General features: G+C 38.1%; 2 protein-coding genes across 2 annotated transcripts in view; one reads left to right on the top strand and one right to left on the bottom strand.

Annotated features, from left to right (window-relative positions):
* LOC129271332 (tyrosine-protein kinase receptor Tie-1-like) overlaps positions 1-8,773 on the top strand; it is a 31,982-nt gene extending 23,209 nt beyond the window's left edge. The window contains exons 13-19 of the mRNA XM_064106659.1: positions 544-617; positions 1,044-1,284; positions 1,997-2,099; positions 4,174-4,315; positions 5,433-5,508; positions 7,295-7,524; positions 8,132-8,773. Coding sequence (XP_063962729.1) covers positions 544-617; positions 1,044-1,284; positions 1,997-2,099; positions 4,174-4,315; positions 5,433-5,508; positions 7,295-7,524; positions 8,132-8,329 — 1,064 coding nt within the window. The 3' untranslated portion in view covers positions 8,330-8,773. The remainder of the gene's footprint in view (positions 1-543; positions 618-1,043; positions 1,285-1,996; positions 2,100-4,173; positions 4,316-5,432; positions 5,509-7,294; positions 7,525-8,131) is intronic.
* Positions 8,559-17,739, bottom strand: LOC129271409 (monocarboxylate transporter 3-like). Its single transcript, XM_064106564.1, has 5 exons — positions 17,727-17,739; positions 14,984-15,223; positions 14,478-14,618; positions 12,497-13,489; positions 8,559-11,140 (listed from the first exon to the last, which is right to left on the bottom strand). The coding sequence occupies exons 1-5, from the start codon at positions 17,737-17,739 to the stop codon at positions 11,007-11,009; spliced, it is 1,521 nt and encodes a 506-aa protein (XP_063962634.1). The 3' UTR covers positions 8,559-11,006.
* Between the last annotated feature and the right edge of the window lie 383 nt (positions 17,740-18,122).

Here is an 18,122-nt window from a genome sequence, read left to right as displayed (position 1 = left end):
GTTAGATGATACTTAAAAGCATTGAAGTAAGTAGTTTGAGATCTTTAATTTTTTTACCATAATAAAACTTTTTCATTTTTTTCTATCTATCTATCTATCTATCTATCTATCTATCTATCTATTTATCTATCTATCTATCTATCTATCTATCTATCTATCTATCTTTCTTTCTTTGGACTGCCTTCCCTCTGTCTTTCTTCTTTCTTCCTTTCTCTTTCTTTTCTTTATTTATTTCGTTATTGCTTTCTTAGTAGGCCTACATATACCTCTCTTCTATATTTCTTTCTTTTTTTATCCATAGATTATTTTCTACCTATCCATTTCAGATGTTAAAATTGCAACGAAAAAGATTTGTTTTCATTATGAACCATTTAAAATGCAAACAAAATTATTGGCTTAAAAAGTGAATGATTATTGTAAAATACAATGTCATATAGACCAAGAAAAAAACAATGTAACGTAAATAGAACAGCGTCTTGGTTGCAGGCTTCTGTTCAATGAATAAAGGCCAGATGTCAATTTTGGTTTTACTTTTTTATGCAGTGCCGAGTCGGTCGACAACTCCCCTACCATCCAGCGATATTAAGTTTCCTCGACAGATCTCGGTCGCATGGCAGGTATGAATAAATTTGATTTGATTTGATTTGGTTTGATTTACACAATCAGTAATTATACAACGAGTAGAGGAACAAAATGTATGATCATGAAAATAGTATATGAAATAAAAGAAAAGTAAAATATTGTAATTGTTTGGCCGGGGTAACTCCAGTAGACAAAACGCGGACAACAAAGTGCGGGAACCTAAAATAAGAGCAAGCTTATGATACATTAATAGCACTTACATGTATGATGTACTTGCATGTTTTAAATTGCTCTTGTGAAAAGGTTCGCGTTTCAAATCCTAATTTAAAAGGCTTTATTAATTACTATGGATGAATATTTTACAAATATGCCTTTATTCACTCTTCAATATTTATTTTCAGATATCTTTCTTCATCCGAAATATAAATGAAAACATTTTAATATTATTTTCCTACGTGCAGATTCCAGACCAAGCAGTCATCCGCTGTCCATCTGGTGTGGTAGGATTCAATATCTATTACAGAGATATAGACTCGGCACACAGCGAAACGGGGACACTGCGTATATTCGACCCCACAGTCATCAATCAAGTGGTGACTGGACTACACGTCTACACAAAGTACCTTCTCAGCATAAGTTTATCAAATGAAGCAGGGGAAGGAGAAAGAAGCGAAGAAGTAACAATATACTCTCCACAAGAAAGTGAGTCATGAATTGTGTCCAGGGAATCTGTAATTCGACATTAAAATGAGTTAATCAGATCATAGACTCTGAGCCAAACAATTCTAACATTCATTTTGTTGAAATTCCCATGGTATAAATCAACATTATATGACATATCAAAGGGTGCTTAACATTTATTTTCTCCTCGTATTATTTCAATTGCTTTGGCGCATTGTTACTGTAGTATGAACATATTCATCATTTGGTGAATATTTTGGGAGCAGGCACTTCATTAAAACGTGGTTTAACACCCGAGGTTAACCTAAGGCCGGTCCAAAGCTTTTGCCAAGAATCAGTGATGTGAATTAGACTCGATCTCACATAATATTCCAATATTGCTAAAGTGTATAGTTGCCATTGATTTTTTTCAGCCATTAGAATTCAAACTTGGGATTTTCGGTCGTTTTTTTTAAATAAAATATGAATACATTTTCCCCCCAGTTATGCATAGAGCAATTTTATTTGTTTGAGTCAATATAACATGAGCCACGCTGATAAAAAGCCTACGACAACTACTTCTGCTAATAATAATGATGAAGATATAATTTATGATTAAAATAGTAATTCACTGATCGCACAAGCCATCGAAAGACGCTCGTAAGGCCTATGCATGCCCAGCAACAGTTCTCTTATGATAAAAGTGAGTAAATGACTTTATTTTATTGGCAATTACCTACTTTTTTTTATTCAGTTCCTCCTCCACCTATCCATTTGACTGTTCAACGACCGACCAAAGAAATCGCCCTGATCTCTTGGGAAACTCCTTTGCCAGCAAATATAAATGGGAAAATAAGGTTAGTTTTTATAATAAATTATAAAGATTATAATGTGTAAGTGGCAAACAGCTACAAAAGCCTCTGCAAGATCATTATGCATTAGTCTTGACTATTGGCTGATCTGCAAAAAATCTGTCATCTAAATTTTGCATTGTACCAATTGCAACCTCTAATTCTTCCCATCTTCTAATCTGCGGGTCTTATGGGGGCGCTACACGTTACTTCAGTTCAATTGCAAAACCCAGCACCACTCATGAAGTTAAGGGTTATGAGGCGGTGAAAGAAAGTTAAGTTGAAGTGGAACGAAAATAATCCACAAATTTGCGTTTAATCAAAGGATTGCGCCTCATTTCGGCACTTACGCTCATTTGTAATTAAACGTGTTCTTGCACAGGGCCCTGTAAAGCAATAATTATATAATAATACCAACATGCTTGTATAGCGCATATCACTGCCAAATGCGTCCCTATGCGCTTAATTAGATATTTACCGTGTTTACACTTAATCGGCATTTGAATCGGCTCGCGGTTCTGAACCGCGAGCCGATTCAGCATCGGCTTTTTCATAGCGTGTAAACGCGAGCAACTTGAATCGGCTCGCGGTTCAGAACCGGCAATTTGCACCACAGATACCGTGTTTACACTTAATCGGCATTTGGTTCTGAACCAAATGCCGATGCAGAATCGGCATTTGGATTGCGTTTACACGTTGTTACAGGTCGCGGTTCAGAACCGCGAGCCGATGCAAAAACCTGAAATGATACGCATACCTACAATATACGTCAGAATAAAGACAACGCTGGATCAGTGCGCTTACAATTACGTCACAATGGTAAAGTAATTGAAATGCGCACAAATTGCCGGTGCAGAATCGGCTTTCTGTTTACACGTAGTAAAAAAGCCGATTCTGCATCGGCTCGCGGTTCAGAACCTAGTACTTTGGTGGTGCAAATTGCCGGTTCTGAACCGCGAGCCGATTCAAGTTACTCGCGTTTACACGCTATGAAAAAGCCGATGCTGAATCGGCTCGCGGTTCAGAACCGCGAGCCGATTCAAATGCCGATTAAGTGTAAACACGGTACAAGTCCGTGTTTACACTTAATCGGCAATTGGTTCTGAACCAAATGCCGATGCAGAATCGGCATTTGGATTGCGTTTACACGTTGTTACAGCTCGCGGTTCAGAACCGCGAGCCGATGCAAAAACCTGAAATGATACGCATACCTACAATATACGTCATAATAAAGACAACGCTGGATCAGTGCGCTTACAATTACGTCACAATGGTAAAGTAATTGAAATGCGCACAAATTTCCGGTGCAGAATCGGCTTTCTGTTTACACGTAGTAAAAAAGCCGATTCTGCATCGGCTCGCGGTTCAGAACCTACTACTTTGGTGGTGCAAATTGCCGGTTCTGAACCGCGAGCCGATTCAAGTTGCTCGCGTTTACACGCTATGAAAAAGCCGATGCTGAATCGGCTCGCGGTTCAGAACCGCGAGCCGATTCAAATGCCGATTAAGTGTAAACACGGTACAAAGTAGTAGGTTCTGAACCGCGAGCCGATGCAGAATCGGCTTTTTTACTACGTGTAAACAGAAAGCCGATTCTGCACCGGCAATTTGTGCGCATTTCATTTACTTTACCATTGTGACGTAATTGTAAGCGCACTGATCCAGCGTTGTCTTTATTATGACGTATATTGTAGGTATGCGTATCATTTTAGGTTTTTGCATCGGCTCGCGGTTCTGAACCGCGAGCTGTAACAACGTGTAAACGCAATCCAAATGCCGATTCTGCATCGGCAATTGGTTCAGAACCAAATGCCGATTAAGTGTAAACACGGTAATTACCCCGGCTTTAGCCCCGGCCCGCAGCCTTTTTACAGCGCGGTGGCATTTCAAGGAATAAATTCCTGCCAGGTACCCATTTACCTCACCTGGGTCGAGTGCAGCACAATGTGGATAAATTCGCCATGCATGGGACTCGAACCCATGACCCTCTGTTTCAAAGTCCGAAGACTAATCCACTGGGCCACAACGCTCCACACAATGTAATTATTCACAACTTTATATAATTTCTTCCTTGAAATAGATTTTTCGACCTTCAGTACAAGTTTTGGACCAACGGGAACGATGATACTGCCAAACCTTACTCCATCCAAATCAACAATTCATCGAAAGAGATGAAATACGAATTAAACGGTCTTGTTGCCAACCGTTCATATTCGTTCAAGGTGAGACGGCCTTTAAAAAATTCAAATTCGAATTCAAGTTCAAATTTCATTCCATATCTCTTAAAGAGTACAATATACAATTCCTTTCTCCAAATAAGGTATCATAGTGAAATCCAGAAATAGGTAAAAAAAAAAAAAGGCAAAAAGAAATAAACTACATAGGTGAAAAGGTGGATGTTAGGAGTAAAATAAAACCCGAACCCAAAACGTGTTCGCTAACACCATGGATGTAACACCTGTGTAAAATGCTTTGTATGGTTCTTTACAAATACCGGAGGAAAAGTTTTAACACCGGTGGTATAGTTATAACACCTAGTTTTTGCAGTACAGGGTCCCGTTACTTAAAGGGATGGTCCGGGCTAAAAGTATGCATTGCTTAATAAATAGAGTAGAATTCACTGAGCAAAATGCCAAAAATTTCATCAAAATCGGATAACAAATAACAAAGTTATTGAATTTTAAAGTTTAGCAATATTTTGTGAAAACAGTCGTCATGAATATTCATTAGGTGGGCTGATGATGTCACATCTCCACTTGTTCTTTTGTATTTTATTATATGAAATTAGGTTTATTCAAATTTTTTCCTCCAAGAACTAGAAAAATTGGATTGACAACTGATTTAGTGCATTAGATATTTATTGCAGCTGCAACTTATTTTATTATAAGGGAGACACATTATTCACACAAGTATGAAATAATGAAAAAATTATGATTTTATGTAATAACATAAGAAAACGGAAAGTGGAGATGTGACATCATCAGCCCACCTAATGAATATTTATGACGACTGTTTTCACAAAATATTGCTATACTTTAAACTTCAATAACTTTATTATTTGTTATCCGATTTTGATGAAATTTTCGGCATTTTACTCAGTGAATTCTACTCTATGTATTAAGATATAAATATCTTCAGCCCGGACCATCCCTTTAACGACGTTCAACTTTGTTAACCATGCCATCGTGGCAACTACCATGGTAACGAGGCTCAGCAGCCAATCAAAATCAAGGCTTCCATGAGTGTTACAATAATGACATAGTTACAATAATTGTAAGTCCTTGTGAAACGCGCGCTAGATTTAAATTCTATCATATTATTGTATTGGTAATTAAATAGGTTAGAACGGTCAACGATGTAGGCTCTGGTGATTGGTGCGATCCAGTTATTCTCTCAACACAGGAGGATCCCCCAGGTAGTATATATGTAATATAATATCATCGTCGTCTTGGTCATCATCATTTATTATCATATCATTGTCATTATCATCATTATTTTTTTTTCATTAGCAGTACTAACATTACCATCATCATCTGCATTACTACCATCATCATTATCAACAGCATCATTAACATAGCTATTATCATTCCAGTATGATGTGAATTGGTTGTTACTTATAATCATTATACCAAAATGAGTTCAATTTTTTTTTATCATCATAACTATCACCAATGTCATAACGATCAAAATGATGGTTAATCATCGCCCTCATCATCATTATCTACATTGTGTCCTTTATAATAATTATTAATAAAATAATTTATTTATCACTGCTACTATTGTTGAATTTGTGGGAGTTAGAGTCTTTTGCATTGAGAAATATAAAGAAACTCACCAACCTTCGAGCGATTGGTGCAGAAATATTTAATCTTTGAATGTGACAGGAGTTCAATAATATCCATTTACATATTGAATATAACAGGCATGAGGCATGAAGGCACAATGTCAGTTAACAACAGGAGCGAAAATATATGTAAAATGAAGAATATGACAGCCCCAATGCAATGACCAAGATGAAGGCCTAGCCAACAAGGTATCGACGAAACTTTCGGGGTCGCGATGAGGTTGAGCGACAGATATTTACAAATGGAAATCAAAAGTGTGCAACTAAAAGTTCTCCTCCTGTTGGAAAATATAAATGTCAGGAGAAAATTGGATGTGTGATAACGCGTTATTGTTGAAAAGCTTCCTACTGGGTTGAAAGAGAGAGAGAGAGAGAGGGAGAAGGGGGGAGGGGGATGGCTGGTAGACATTGAACTTGTCCACCCACACTCGGTGATAATTTTCTACTCAGTGCAGGGAAGTATTTCTGGGCCTTTACAAACGTGAATCTTGAATCATCATTGTAATGATGTGATTGGCGTTCGTGATTCTAATCATGTTCTAGTCTGGTTTCACATGTGCTGAATATTCGACATTAGCCTTATTTTTCACTGGAATCAGTTACAGTGTGAAAGGGCGGTCTATCGCGCTAGTTTATTTTCAATGGTTAGTTGTTGTTGTTTCGCAAAGGTAGCAGAAGAAAAAGAAGGAAGTATAAAAGCACTCTAATGAATTCTTGGCTTATGCCATTGGTTGCACAAAAAATCAAGTTGAATAGAACAATAGGATTTAAAATTGCCGATCAACAGTCATTTTATTGGGGACCGTTTCATCAACTTTGCCATCAGAGAACTTTCCTTGGTTTTGATGGCAGAGAAGCAGCCTTACTATGGTAACTTCTGAATAAAGCAGAGCAAGTCAATTCATGAAACGCTCCCCGATCATGCCTTCTGTACATGACCGAATTAAAAGTAGTGATTGATCGAGTTCTAACATCATCATCACCTCATCATCAAAATGAAAAGCAGCAGCATCAGCGACAACATCATCCTCATTATTATCATTATGATCGAAAAATCCTCATCATCTGATCGTGTGCTATAAACTTTAAAATAAATTCATGCAAATGAACTATTTATTTAAACCATTCATGATACATAAAGCGTAGATATTTACTAGCAACTAATGAAAATCATCTGATAAATTTGGTACGTTTTTATAACTTGAATGAAAAATACCCACGATTTCTTTACAGCCACATTGATGCAGATCGATCCAAATTACCACTGATTTGAATACCTGCGCTTGTATTTTCATCTCATTATTTTATCATTCCTGCAAAATATATAAGGCATTCCGCTTTTTCTGTCAATTTTCAGCTCTCCTTTCCGGTCGGAACGACATCCACGGACCAAAGGTCGGCCTGAGCATTATGGGTGTGTTCGTCGGGCTTCTCCTATTGGCTGGTCTATTTGTGGGCGTGGCACGATTCCGCAGAAGAGCGCGTGCGCAGAAGACCGACGAGTTATCAACGCTGAGGGATACGGTGGCTTTCTCCCGTCCGTCAGCGCGCGTCAGTGATCTCAAAGGAGATGGCACCAAGCTAATGGTAATTCATATAAAACATAATGCGAGTACTTTATCATTATAAATGAGATTACTGAACGCACCTTTGAAAATCTGGGTTAGTTTTGAACCGAATATAGGGTTAACAAGTGGCCCCAAACAAAGGGTGAAAATGACCCAGACTGTGGTCATAATTATCATTTCAGGGTCACCTCTTGCACATTCAGGGTCAAAGACAGACCAACAAAGGAGTTTGGATCCAACAGATTCTTGAACTCCTGGTCATTTCAACTCAGAAATGATAAGTACGGCTAAAATATTGTACAAGTCTGTGTAAATGTCATCTCTTGATACAAGCATGACAAAAATACTCAATACAGACCAACAGAAAAACGAAGAGAAACGAAAAAGTTTAGAAAATGGAAAGAAATGAGGAAGACATTAATTGCTTTGTCGCCTATCACCTAACTAAATCCATACAATACCATTATACATGTATGTTATCAAACATTAGAAAATGTTCACTTTTGGTCATCATGCCCCATCCCGCCTTAAATACCCAGGTGACGTCCCGATGTTTCAGGGCTCTGGATAGCCAAACATATTTTTTCAATATATCATTTTAAATATACATAATTTTCTTTTTACAGGATGACGGTTATCTAATGCCTATCGCCACCGCCAGCTTGACGAAATCATGCCGAAAGCCTAAACCAATAACGACGACTACGCATGCGCAAGGGGACGACGAACACAGATACGAATACATTGATCCAATGCGGTTCCCGGTTATGCGATTCGCGATACTCGCCAACGAGAACGAAACGGTTATCCACAGCTATCGATGATTGGTCGGATCTGGCAGTCGGATCTCAGTGATTTTGCTAATGTAAAAACTTAATAAAGACAATTTTTGACTCAGACGGTGACTATAATATTGCATTGGAATCGATAAAATAAAAATATAATGTCTATGAACGATAGGATTTTGGATAGATCCATATATTACGGTTCCCGGATATGTGACTCGTGATACTCTCCCCCAAAATATCGAAACGGTTATCCACAGCCTCCATTGATTGGTTTGAAGTCACGTGATTCTTTTAATGAGAACAAGCTTCAAGAAAAAGACATCTGAAGAAAAAAAAAACAGATTTGACACGTGCTATGACTACAGAATCATGCATTTGATTCAATACAATGCAAATATATTTGAGAAGTACCACACTTTGAATAATGAATATTCGTTTGAATATGAATAATCTGCCGATTAGATATAACTGTTGATTTCTAACGAGCTTTGAATTTTGTATTCATTTCAATTACCGGCTTCTTTTGTTCTTTTCCTGCTATAGAGTCAAAGGATAAATAATAATAATAGTCAGTTCTTGTATAGCGCATAACACATTATGAATAATGTCTCTATGCGCTTCCAAAGGACTTGGATATTATTACCCCAGCTGTAGCTCAGGCAGCTAGTTTCCAGCGCTCGGCATTTCAAGGAATAAATTCCTGCCAGATACCCATTCATCTCACCTGGGTTGAGTGCAGCACAATATGAAAAATTTCTTGCTGAAGGAAACTACGCCATGGCTGGGATTTGAACCAACGACCCTTTGTTTCAAAGTCCGGAGACTAATCCTTTGGGCCACAACGCTTCACCAAAGAGAATGTCCCGCGCTTGGGATCGAGTTTGGATACTCTGGAGTCTTTCATGTTTGAGGTGATACTCATGTTGAGATTTTATATAACGTTTTAATAAATCTGAAGACTTTCAAAGTAAAGAATAATATGATCATAGATCAACATTCAGAACACAAACCCAAGGAAGTGGGACCGTAGTCTGCTGTGCAAACCCTTCACTCGAGTAAAGGGTCTGAATTGCAGCCTACTCATGCCTTGTGTACTGAAGGCCCTCTCACTAGCAAGTTTTGTATGTGCTAGTCTTTGCGCGGAGACACACTTGTTGATCAAAGTTTCAATCAGGGTCTGTGCCTGTAGTCTAGTGGGACCGGGTGAGAGGGAAAGATCCCCTTTCTTGGTTTCAAGTTTCATCAAATTCTGAAAGAAAGTATTCTTTCGCAATTTCACGCCTGCATTTATTTTCATCAATTTCTTTATTTTACACAGGGCGACTCATTCATGTCAGTATCAATACTGTTATTTTTGTCCTGAAAGGTCATGTAAACGTCAAAATTATACCATGTCAGAATCATACAACTTTGATTAGTCGCATATGTATAAAGAAGAAAATTGCTTGTGATAGAGAATGAAAACAGTCATACACCTCTTGAAACCGAATATAAATGTTGAAATGGGACACTGTATATAACACCTATCTGTAACTAGATAAATATTTTGATAGGCTAAGTATTCATTTTGTTTCCGAATTAAAAAAGACTAGAAATATATATAGACTAACTGAAACCACATAAGCCTTAATTGGCCGTGTCCAATGCTAATAAATTTAAGAGTTATTTCACTGATATATCATTCATCAGATACGGGTTTCTTGAAATCAAATCATATATCTTTCCGGACAAGGGCCTACATGTCTATACAGTCATGACAGAAGTACACAATATTAGATGATTGATGTTTCGAAAAGCAAACAAATTTGGATATTTAGGAAATCGACTTTATATTAATTCGAAATGTCTATTATATTCGAAATAGTAGGCAACTAGGCGTGTTCAAGATTTTTTTTCATACAGCACGTTCTGCTGATCTCTCTAAAAGCAAGAATGTGGTTGACGTAAAATACATTTCATACAGCAGGCTCTACCGAACTATCTAAGCCATACACAGAGGTCAATGATTCTATTCAACAATGACAGTATTAGTAAATAAAGAGGCTTTAATAGGAAGAAATTATAATTTGTAAACAAATTTTCGGCTTTACTCCTATGTGTTTAAGATCGCATGCTCGATCTGTAATGAAATTCATAAGTCAGAAAAAATTGGAACCAGTGGGATTCGAACCTGCCATCTACTGCTTTCCGGGCAGCGACTTAACCACCAGGCTATTCTGGTTCACGGCTAAATCATGTTCATCGTGATTTAGCCGTGTCTATTGTCCACTGCGAAATGCATTTGCATATTAACGAGTCAGAAAGAAGTGAATCGAAGGTATTTGAATTCCAGTTCATCGTGAACCAGAATAGCCTGGTGGTTAAGTCGCTGCCTGGAAAGCAGTAGATGGCAGGTTCGAATCCCACTGGTTCCAATTTTTTCTGACTTATGAATTTCATTACAGATCAAGCATGCGATCTTAAACACATAGGAGTAAAGCTGAAAAATTGTTTACAAATGACAGTATTATCATCAGTTATTATTCTTGTGGCCTTGCTTTTGTATAATTTTCGTATAATATTATACTCTGTATATTCAGGGCCGCAGCCTTTTTTGAGGCGCGTCCTCTTTCAAGCCATTGTGCTGATGTGCTCCAATGCAATAACTATTATTATTTAACATGACATATTATCGTAAATTCATTCTATATTGTATATTCATTGGTTGACGTTCTCATTCCCCTGGTGGGCTCCTCCGAAATCGCTTCCAGCAAAGTTTGGCACTGTTGAGGAGAACGACCACGACATCTACAGCCGCAATAATCAGAAATGCTATATCGTAAGACTCTGTGATGTCGTACAGACGCCCTGCAAAATAGAAGGAATATTTATTCCAAACCATAACCTGACGATACCGCACATATGACATACCTTAATTAAAAAAATGACATTTTTAATATATTTGTTGAAAAAAAATGATTTTAAAGATGGGCAACAGCTTCAGTGTAATATTTAGACAAGTGGAATGCCTCTTGCCGTCTCACCTGCATCACGCGATTCAATATAGCAGCAGTGCTGATTTTGAAAACTACTATAACTCGCACAAGATGTTCAGTGATACTTGGTTACTCGTATTTCCACGTTTTATGAATTAGACCAATACACTTATAGAGATATGATGGCAATTCAACAAATACCCCCAACGTGGCCAAAGTTCTTTGACCTTACATGACCTTTGACCTTGATCATGTGACCTGAAACTCGCACAGGATGTTCAGTGATACTTGATTACTCTTATGTCCAAGTTTTATGAACTAGACCAACACACTTTCAAATTTATGGCTGTAATTCAACAAATACCCCAATTTGCCCAAAGTTCATTGACCCTAAATGACCTTTGACCTTGATCATGTGACCTGAAACTTGCACAGGATGTTCAGTAATACTTGATTACTATTATGTCTAAGTTTCATGAATCAGATCCATAAACTTTCAAAGTTATGATGGTAATTCAACAGATACCCCCAATTCGGCCAAAGTTCATTGACCCTAAATGACCTTTGACCTTGGTCATGTGACGTGAAACTCATGCAGGATGTTCAGTGATACTTGATTAACCTTATGTATAAGTTTCATGAACTAGGTCCATATATTTTCTAATTTATGATGACATTTTAACCTTAGGTTAAGATTTTGATGTTGATTCCCCCAACATGGTCTAAGTTCATTGACCCTAAATGACCTTTGACCTTGGTCATGTGACATGAAACTCAGGCAGGATATTCAGTAATACTTGATTAACCTTATGGCCAAGTTTCATGAACTAGGTCCATATACTTTTTAAGTTATGCTGTCATTTCAAAAACTTAACCTCAGGTTAAGATTTGGTGTTGACGCCGCCGCCGCCGTCGCCGTCGCCGTCGGAAAAGCGGCGCCTATAGTCTCACTCTGCTATGCAGGTGAGACAAAAACGAATTAAGCTAGAATCGTTATACGAACTTCAAGGATTTTTATTTTTATAACATTCCATTTACTTGAAAACACCAAGCACCGACATGTACCTCCTTTATAAAAAGAAAATTGAAGATTAATTTGAAAATGAAATAAAGGGTATTGTTAGCCATGATTATGAATGATAATCAGATTGACCCATTTTGAAATAAAACGCAAGCTATATTCTCAACTTTTAAAATTTAAGTTTGTGTTTAGACATTTGGAACTTACCAATTACTGCTCCTGATATCGGAACGCTTAGGCCCACACCAATGAAAAACATGGACACACCAGCCTTATAATAGCTTTCGCCCACAACAAGGTATATCGACTGTAGCTGTGACGTCAATTTGGCTCCCATTAATAAGCCAAAGCAGGCGGATAGTATTACAACAAAATTAAAAGTGTTCGCGACGTAATTGGTCCAGAATGCAGCTGCCGACAGGAGAAAGATGAGTGAGTACCAGATATCAAACCTGATCCCTGGCAATGACCAAAGGAGGCCTATTCCTAGACGACCGATGAAGTTGGCGCCACCACCCGTGACAGACACAAGCACTGCTTCTTGTTGGGAAAGACCCTTGGCTAATGCGTTTGGGATCTCGTATAAAATCCAAGCGGTGTAAGAATAGAAGAACAAAAACCCTTCGATAAAGCAAAAAACCATTAATGGTCGATCTTTAAAGACCCTGAACCCCAGTAAACGCAGGGTTTTAAATAGGCAGTTTGGACATGTTGCTGACTTGATTTCGGTTTCAGCCCCGCTTTCCTCAATGTATCCAGTCACGACAGAAGCTTGAGGTTCGGTATAGCTACAAGAATCGTCTTGGAGCGCCGGAAATTGGTCCTGCCCGTCTGCGTCCGAGCGTCCTTTCCCGCCTTCCCGATCAGTAGCGGTTGCAGATTCTTCGTCGTCGATTTTCACATCAACATTTGTTAGAATCACGTCTTCACCTTCACTAACATCCTTGCCATCACCTCCCTTGCTCCGTAATGGTTCCAAAAGGGCACCAATGGCCACTAGATGGCAGTTCAACCCAGCTAAGATCAAGAGAGAACCCCTCCAGCCGTACCCTTGGAGGAGGTTCGCAAATAGCCAGGGCACCGCGATGATCCCAGCGCTTCCTCCTGAGAGAATCGTTCCTGTAGCTATCGGCAGACGATCGGGAAAATAATCCTTGGGGCATGTGCTTGATGGAAGAATGACGAAGATTGTCCCTATACCTGTTGAAACAATTGAATGTAATGCATGGGTACTTGCAGGGGCCGCGGAACCGGGGGGGGGGGGGCTTCAGCCCCCCACTTTTTTCCAAAACCGTGTACAAAAACGTAAAAATGACCATATGATTGTGATTTTTAGCACGGTCAGCCCCCCCACTTTGAAAATCGTTCCGCGGCCCCTGACTAGTAATGAATAATTACAAGGCCAATCGATTGTCATTGAACACATGTTGCACCGGAAATAACCCTTTACAAGCCTGAAACAATTATGATCGAACATCTTGACTCAAATTTAATGACCAATTACAAGCCCAAACAATTCTGATCGAACATCTTGATTCAAATGTAATGACCCATTACAAGCCTAAAACAATTATGATCGAACACTTGCTTCATATAATGACCCATTAAAGCCCAAACAATTCTGATCGAACATTTGCCTCATATGTAATGACCTATTACAAGCCCAAATAATTCTGATCGAACATTCGCCTCAAATGTACTGACCTATTACAAGCCTAAAACAATTATGATCGAACACTTGCTTCATATAATGACCCATTAAAAGCCCAAACATTTCTGATCGAACATTTGCCTCATATGTAATGACCTATTACAAGCCCAAATAATTCTGATCGAACATTTGCCTCATATGTGCTGACCTATTACAGGCCTAAACAATCATGATCGAACACTGAGGCCTACTGTCGAAAATCAGAAATGTTTTGTATGCATATTTTCTGCGGTCATGGCACTCGTCATGACTAGGAAACATGATTTGAAGAATGTATGTCTGTTTAGTGTTATTTGGTTAAAATATGTTATGTGTTTTATCAGGTAACAAAATATGTTGCCGACGTCGAGTTTGTTGCCAACCAGATAAGCCCAACTCTATATGAAATAAGGGGGTGGGCTCTATTACGTAAAAAGAAGTCGTTTGCTATTAATAAAGTAGAATTCCACAGATCCTAGATCTGGTAATTATACTTACCATGCGTTACATAAGCAGCCGAAAACTGGAAACTTGTTTGAGCAAGGGATGAAATTAGAAGCCCCATGCTCGAAATCGTTCCACCAAACATAACCAGCTGTCGAACCGAGAATCGCCGAAGCAAAAGGATATTGAAAAATCCTGCATGGATACACACAACAAATTTAAATTATCATGATTTATTAATTTATTTCAAAATTAACAAAGGGATCAATATGCTGCAACCCTGAGTAGCTATAATTTTTTTTAAATTGAGCTTTGCCCGCTTGTGATGTTCAATGAAAAAAAAAACAGTTTCAACAAGCACTGTGAAAATTAACTATTTAAGCCTAATGATGTTTAAGGCGTCTCAAATCTAATTGGTAACTAACTTCTGTCACATATGTCTAATTCTATCAAAGGATCACTAAATATCAATAAAAAAACGGTGAGTGTTTATCAATTTGCCCCCCCCCCAATGAGAAAGTTGAGGTTGTTTGAAAAAGAAAAAGATATATTTTGGTTACCACAGAAATATGCAAGACTGAAGGATAGTCCTAGATAGGATCCTATGTAGGCAGCACTGACATCAAATTCTCTTGTGAGATCACTGATAATTAGTGAGATCGCCCTCACTAGACCGTTTTCTAAGAAGGAGACAAAAAATACAGCAAACAGGATGACCCATCGCTTTGAACCTTTGGTGATGTCTTTACTGCGCTTGCGCTTCTGGTGTCCATGTCCAGGAATGTCAGGATTCTCAGGAGCTGGTTGATCGAGAGAGAAAAAGACAAATACGACAACTTGTTGCTTTCGTACTAATCATATACATACACTTCAAAAACGCCGGTGTTATTTCAACACCAGCCTGGCACACAAGAGTGGCGTTGAAACAACACTAGTTAAGAATCAAACAGAAACCGCTTTAACACTAATTGGTGTTGCTTAAATGCCATATTGGTGTTAGCCTAACACCAGACTGGTGTTGTTTCACCACCTCTCTGGTGTGGACCGATATAGATACCAGGCTGGTGTTTAAATTAACATCGGCGTTTTTGCAGTGTATGATAAAACCTTGATGAAAACGTACAATGCATGAAAACGTTCATTAATTATATGAAGACATAAGAGGGGAAGAAGAAAAAAATTATTTGAATTGGAATAAACAACCTCTTATTCTCCATATACTCAGGATTTCGCATCGAAGAACAATAACTGCTTAAAGAGACAAACTTGTATTAAAAATTCAATTCAGGTGTATTGCAAAAAATATGATTGGCAGTCACAGACTGAATTATACATGTTTACACAATGCCAATAGATAAACAATTATTAAGATTAACAATAAATATACACTTAAATTCATATACGTGCAGTTAAAAATGGAGTTAAAATTGATAAAAATAAAATTATAAATAATACAATATTGCACTTCATTACACAAATTGCAATCTTTACCATGGTACTTGTTTTTGTAAAATTGCTTAATTTCTAACTTTAAAGCGAAATCTGTGGTAAGTTTTACTCTTCGACTTTCAAGTGGTGTCAAATTTAAGGTATTTAGAGCCATGTTATACGATAGATTCTTGGTTCCCAATATTATCTTGCATGCTCTTTTCTGGACAGTTTCAATAACTCTTATCTGTTTCAAAGTAGGAGAAGCAGCGAATAGAGGTATACAATACTCTAGGACTGGTCTTACATACCGTATATACACTGTTAACAAATCGCATTCTGGTAAATTGTTAGCTTTCAATCTTCTTACCATTGCTTCTTTTTATTGCTCTTTCTCATCATTCGGTTACATGATTGTAATTCCTAGGATTTTCACTGTGGTTACACATTGTAATGGGGTGTTATTTATATAGATCACTTGCGGTTGAAGAGGTTGTTTTGAAAATGAAATTGACGTTGTAGAACACTTTGATGCATTGAGTTCCATATCATTTCGAGAAGTCCATGATTTGAATAATTCAATTTCAGTCTGTATTTGTGAAGTTTGATTATTCATTCTATACACTATACCATAGTTAAGTCATCTACATATTTAAAGTATGACAAAGTACTATCACCACAGGCACCATTTATCATTATCAAAAATAAAATGGGACCAAGTTTGGTACCCTGGGGTACACCCGTAACACTGCATTTTGATTTCGATAACTGGCTCCTATACTTCAGTTTGTTGCGATTACTTAAGAAATCTACTACTAATGATATAACACAAGGTTAGACATGCATTTCACATAATTTAGCAATAAGAATATTGTGATTTATATTGTGATTTATCCGATCGAAAGCTATCGAAAAATCCGTCTGTATGACTGTTGATATTGACCTAGGTTTATCAGAATTCCTAAATATAAAAAAAACTTGAAACAACCCAAAGAAGATGCCCTGTATGGGATATCCTTTTCTTTTTAAAGTCATATTGTATGGAACGCTACTTGGACGGTGTTGTGTGAACAACTACTTTGACTACTTTTACTCTGGGTTGATTTAAAAAAATTTACTTCCAATATCACATGGATCTGAATTATATTCCGGATTTTAACAGCTCATGAACTTTGCCTTGGTATTCTCCTGGCCCCTAGACTTCGGGGACTCACAACGTACTCGCACGTACAGCTACTTATAGAACTATGGGTGCGAACAAACAGGAATCGTCGTTCTAAAAAAAGCTGGGCTATCTAACGGCGGATATTGTCGCTATCAAAACCAAAGTAAGTGACATAGGAGGAGCTGTTGAGGTCAATTTGGGAAAAGTTATGGAGATCGAGAAGGATATTATGCCGAAAGTTACGGCCAACCTGGAGTCTCGAATTGCTGACCTACACAAACAGCTCACTTCATTGGAGATTTATAACCGCCGTTCCAATCTACTCTTCTACGGGCTACATGAGAATCCTGACGAGGATATCTTCCAAGTTAATCAGAATTGCATCGTTGCCCTATGCATTGACGCAAACGAAGCAACCAAGATGGCATTTGTTAGCGTTCATCGCCTAGCTACACCGACGCGCAACTCCAGACGCAAGATCTACTCAACCTACAGCGCCCAACCCGATAATCGTCAAATTTGTGTACATGACCGACCGAAATAAAGTTCTATCTGCTTTTGATAATAGAGATCGACGACGAGTCAACGCGCATCTCGTATACCTGGTAGGCATTGCTGGTGACTTCAACGCAGACACTGTCAATCCAAAGTCGAGGAAGCGCACGTACAGTGGCACTCCTCAAGAAGTTCATCTTAGATGAGAACCTTACCTGAAAAGTACATCCTTTATAAAACATTTTAGTCTTTATACCCTCGCAAATTCGACCCTAAACACGTAGCTCCTTCGCGAAAATAGATACCCTTTTTCATTATTTTAGTGTTTTTGACATCCTTATTACGTTACGTCCGTATAACGTGCCCTATCTTGAAAAATACATCTTTTTTACATGTTTTGGGGTCGCACATGGTATCCACTTATTCATGGTAATGCCCCCCCCCCCGGCACTCCCCTTTCGCCCATTTGTGTTGTTCCTATCAACCACATTTTGATTTCAACCTAAACATTTTTCTAATCGTACATGTATGTTAACGTAGTTTTCAAGACGGGTTAACAACTTGGATACACGACCCTTGTCGCCGTACCAGTTTTATAATGAGGTCTCTTA

This window comes from Lytechinus pictus, chromosome 11, assembly GCF_037042905.1.
Source record: "Lytechinus pictus isolate F3 Inbred chromosome 11, Lp3.0, whole genome shotgun sequence".
NCBI classification, from domain to species: domain Eukaryota; kingdom Metazoa; phylum Echinodermata; class Echinoidea; order Temnopleuroida; family Toxopneustidae; genus Lytechinus; species Lytechinus pictus.
This window is presented reverse-complemented; position numbering and strand designations above follow the sequence as displayed.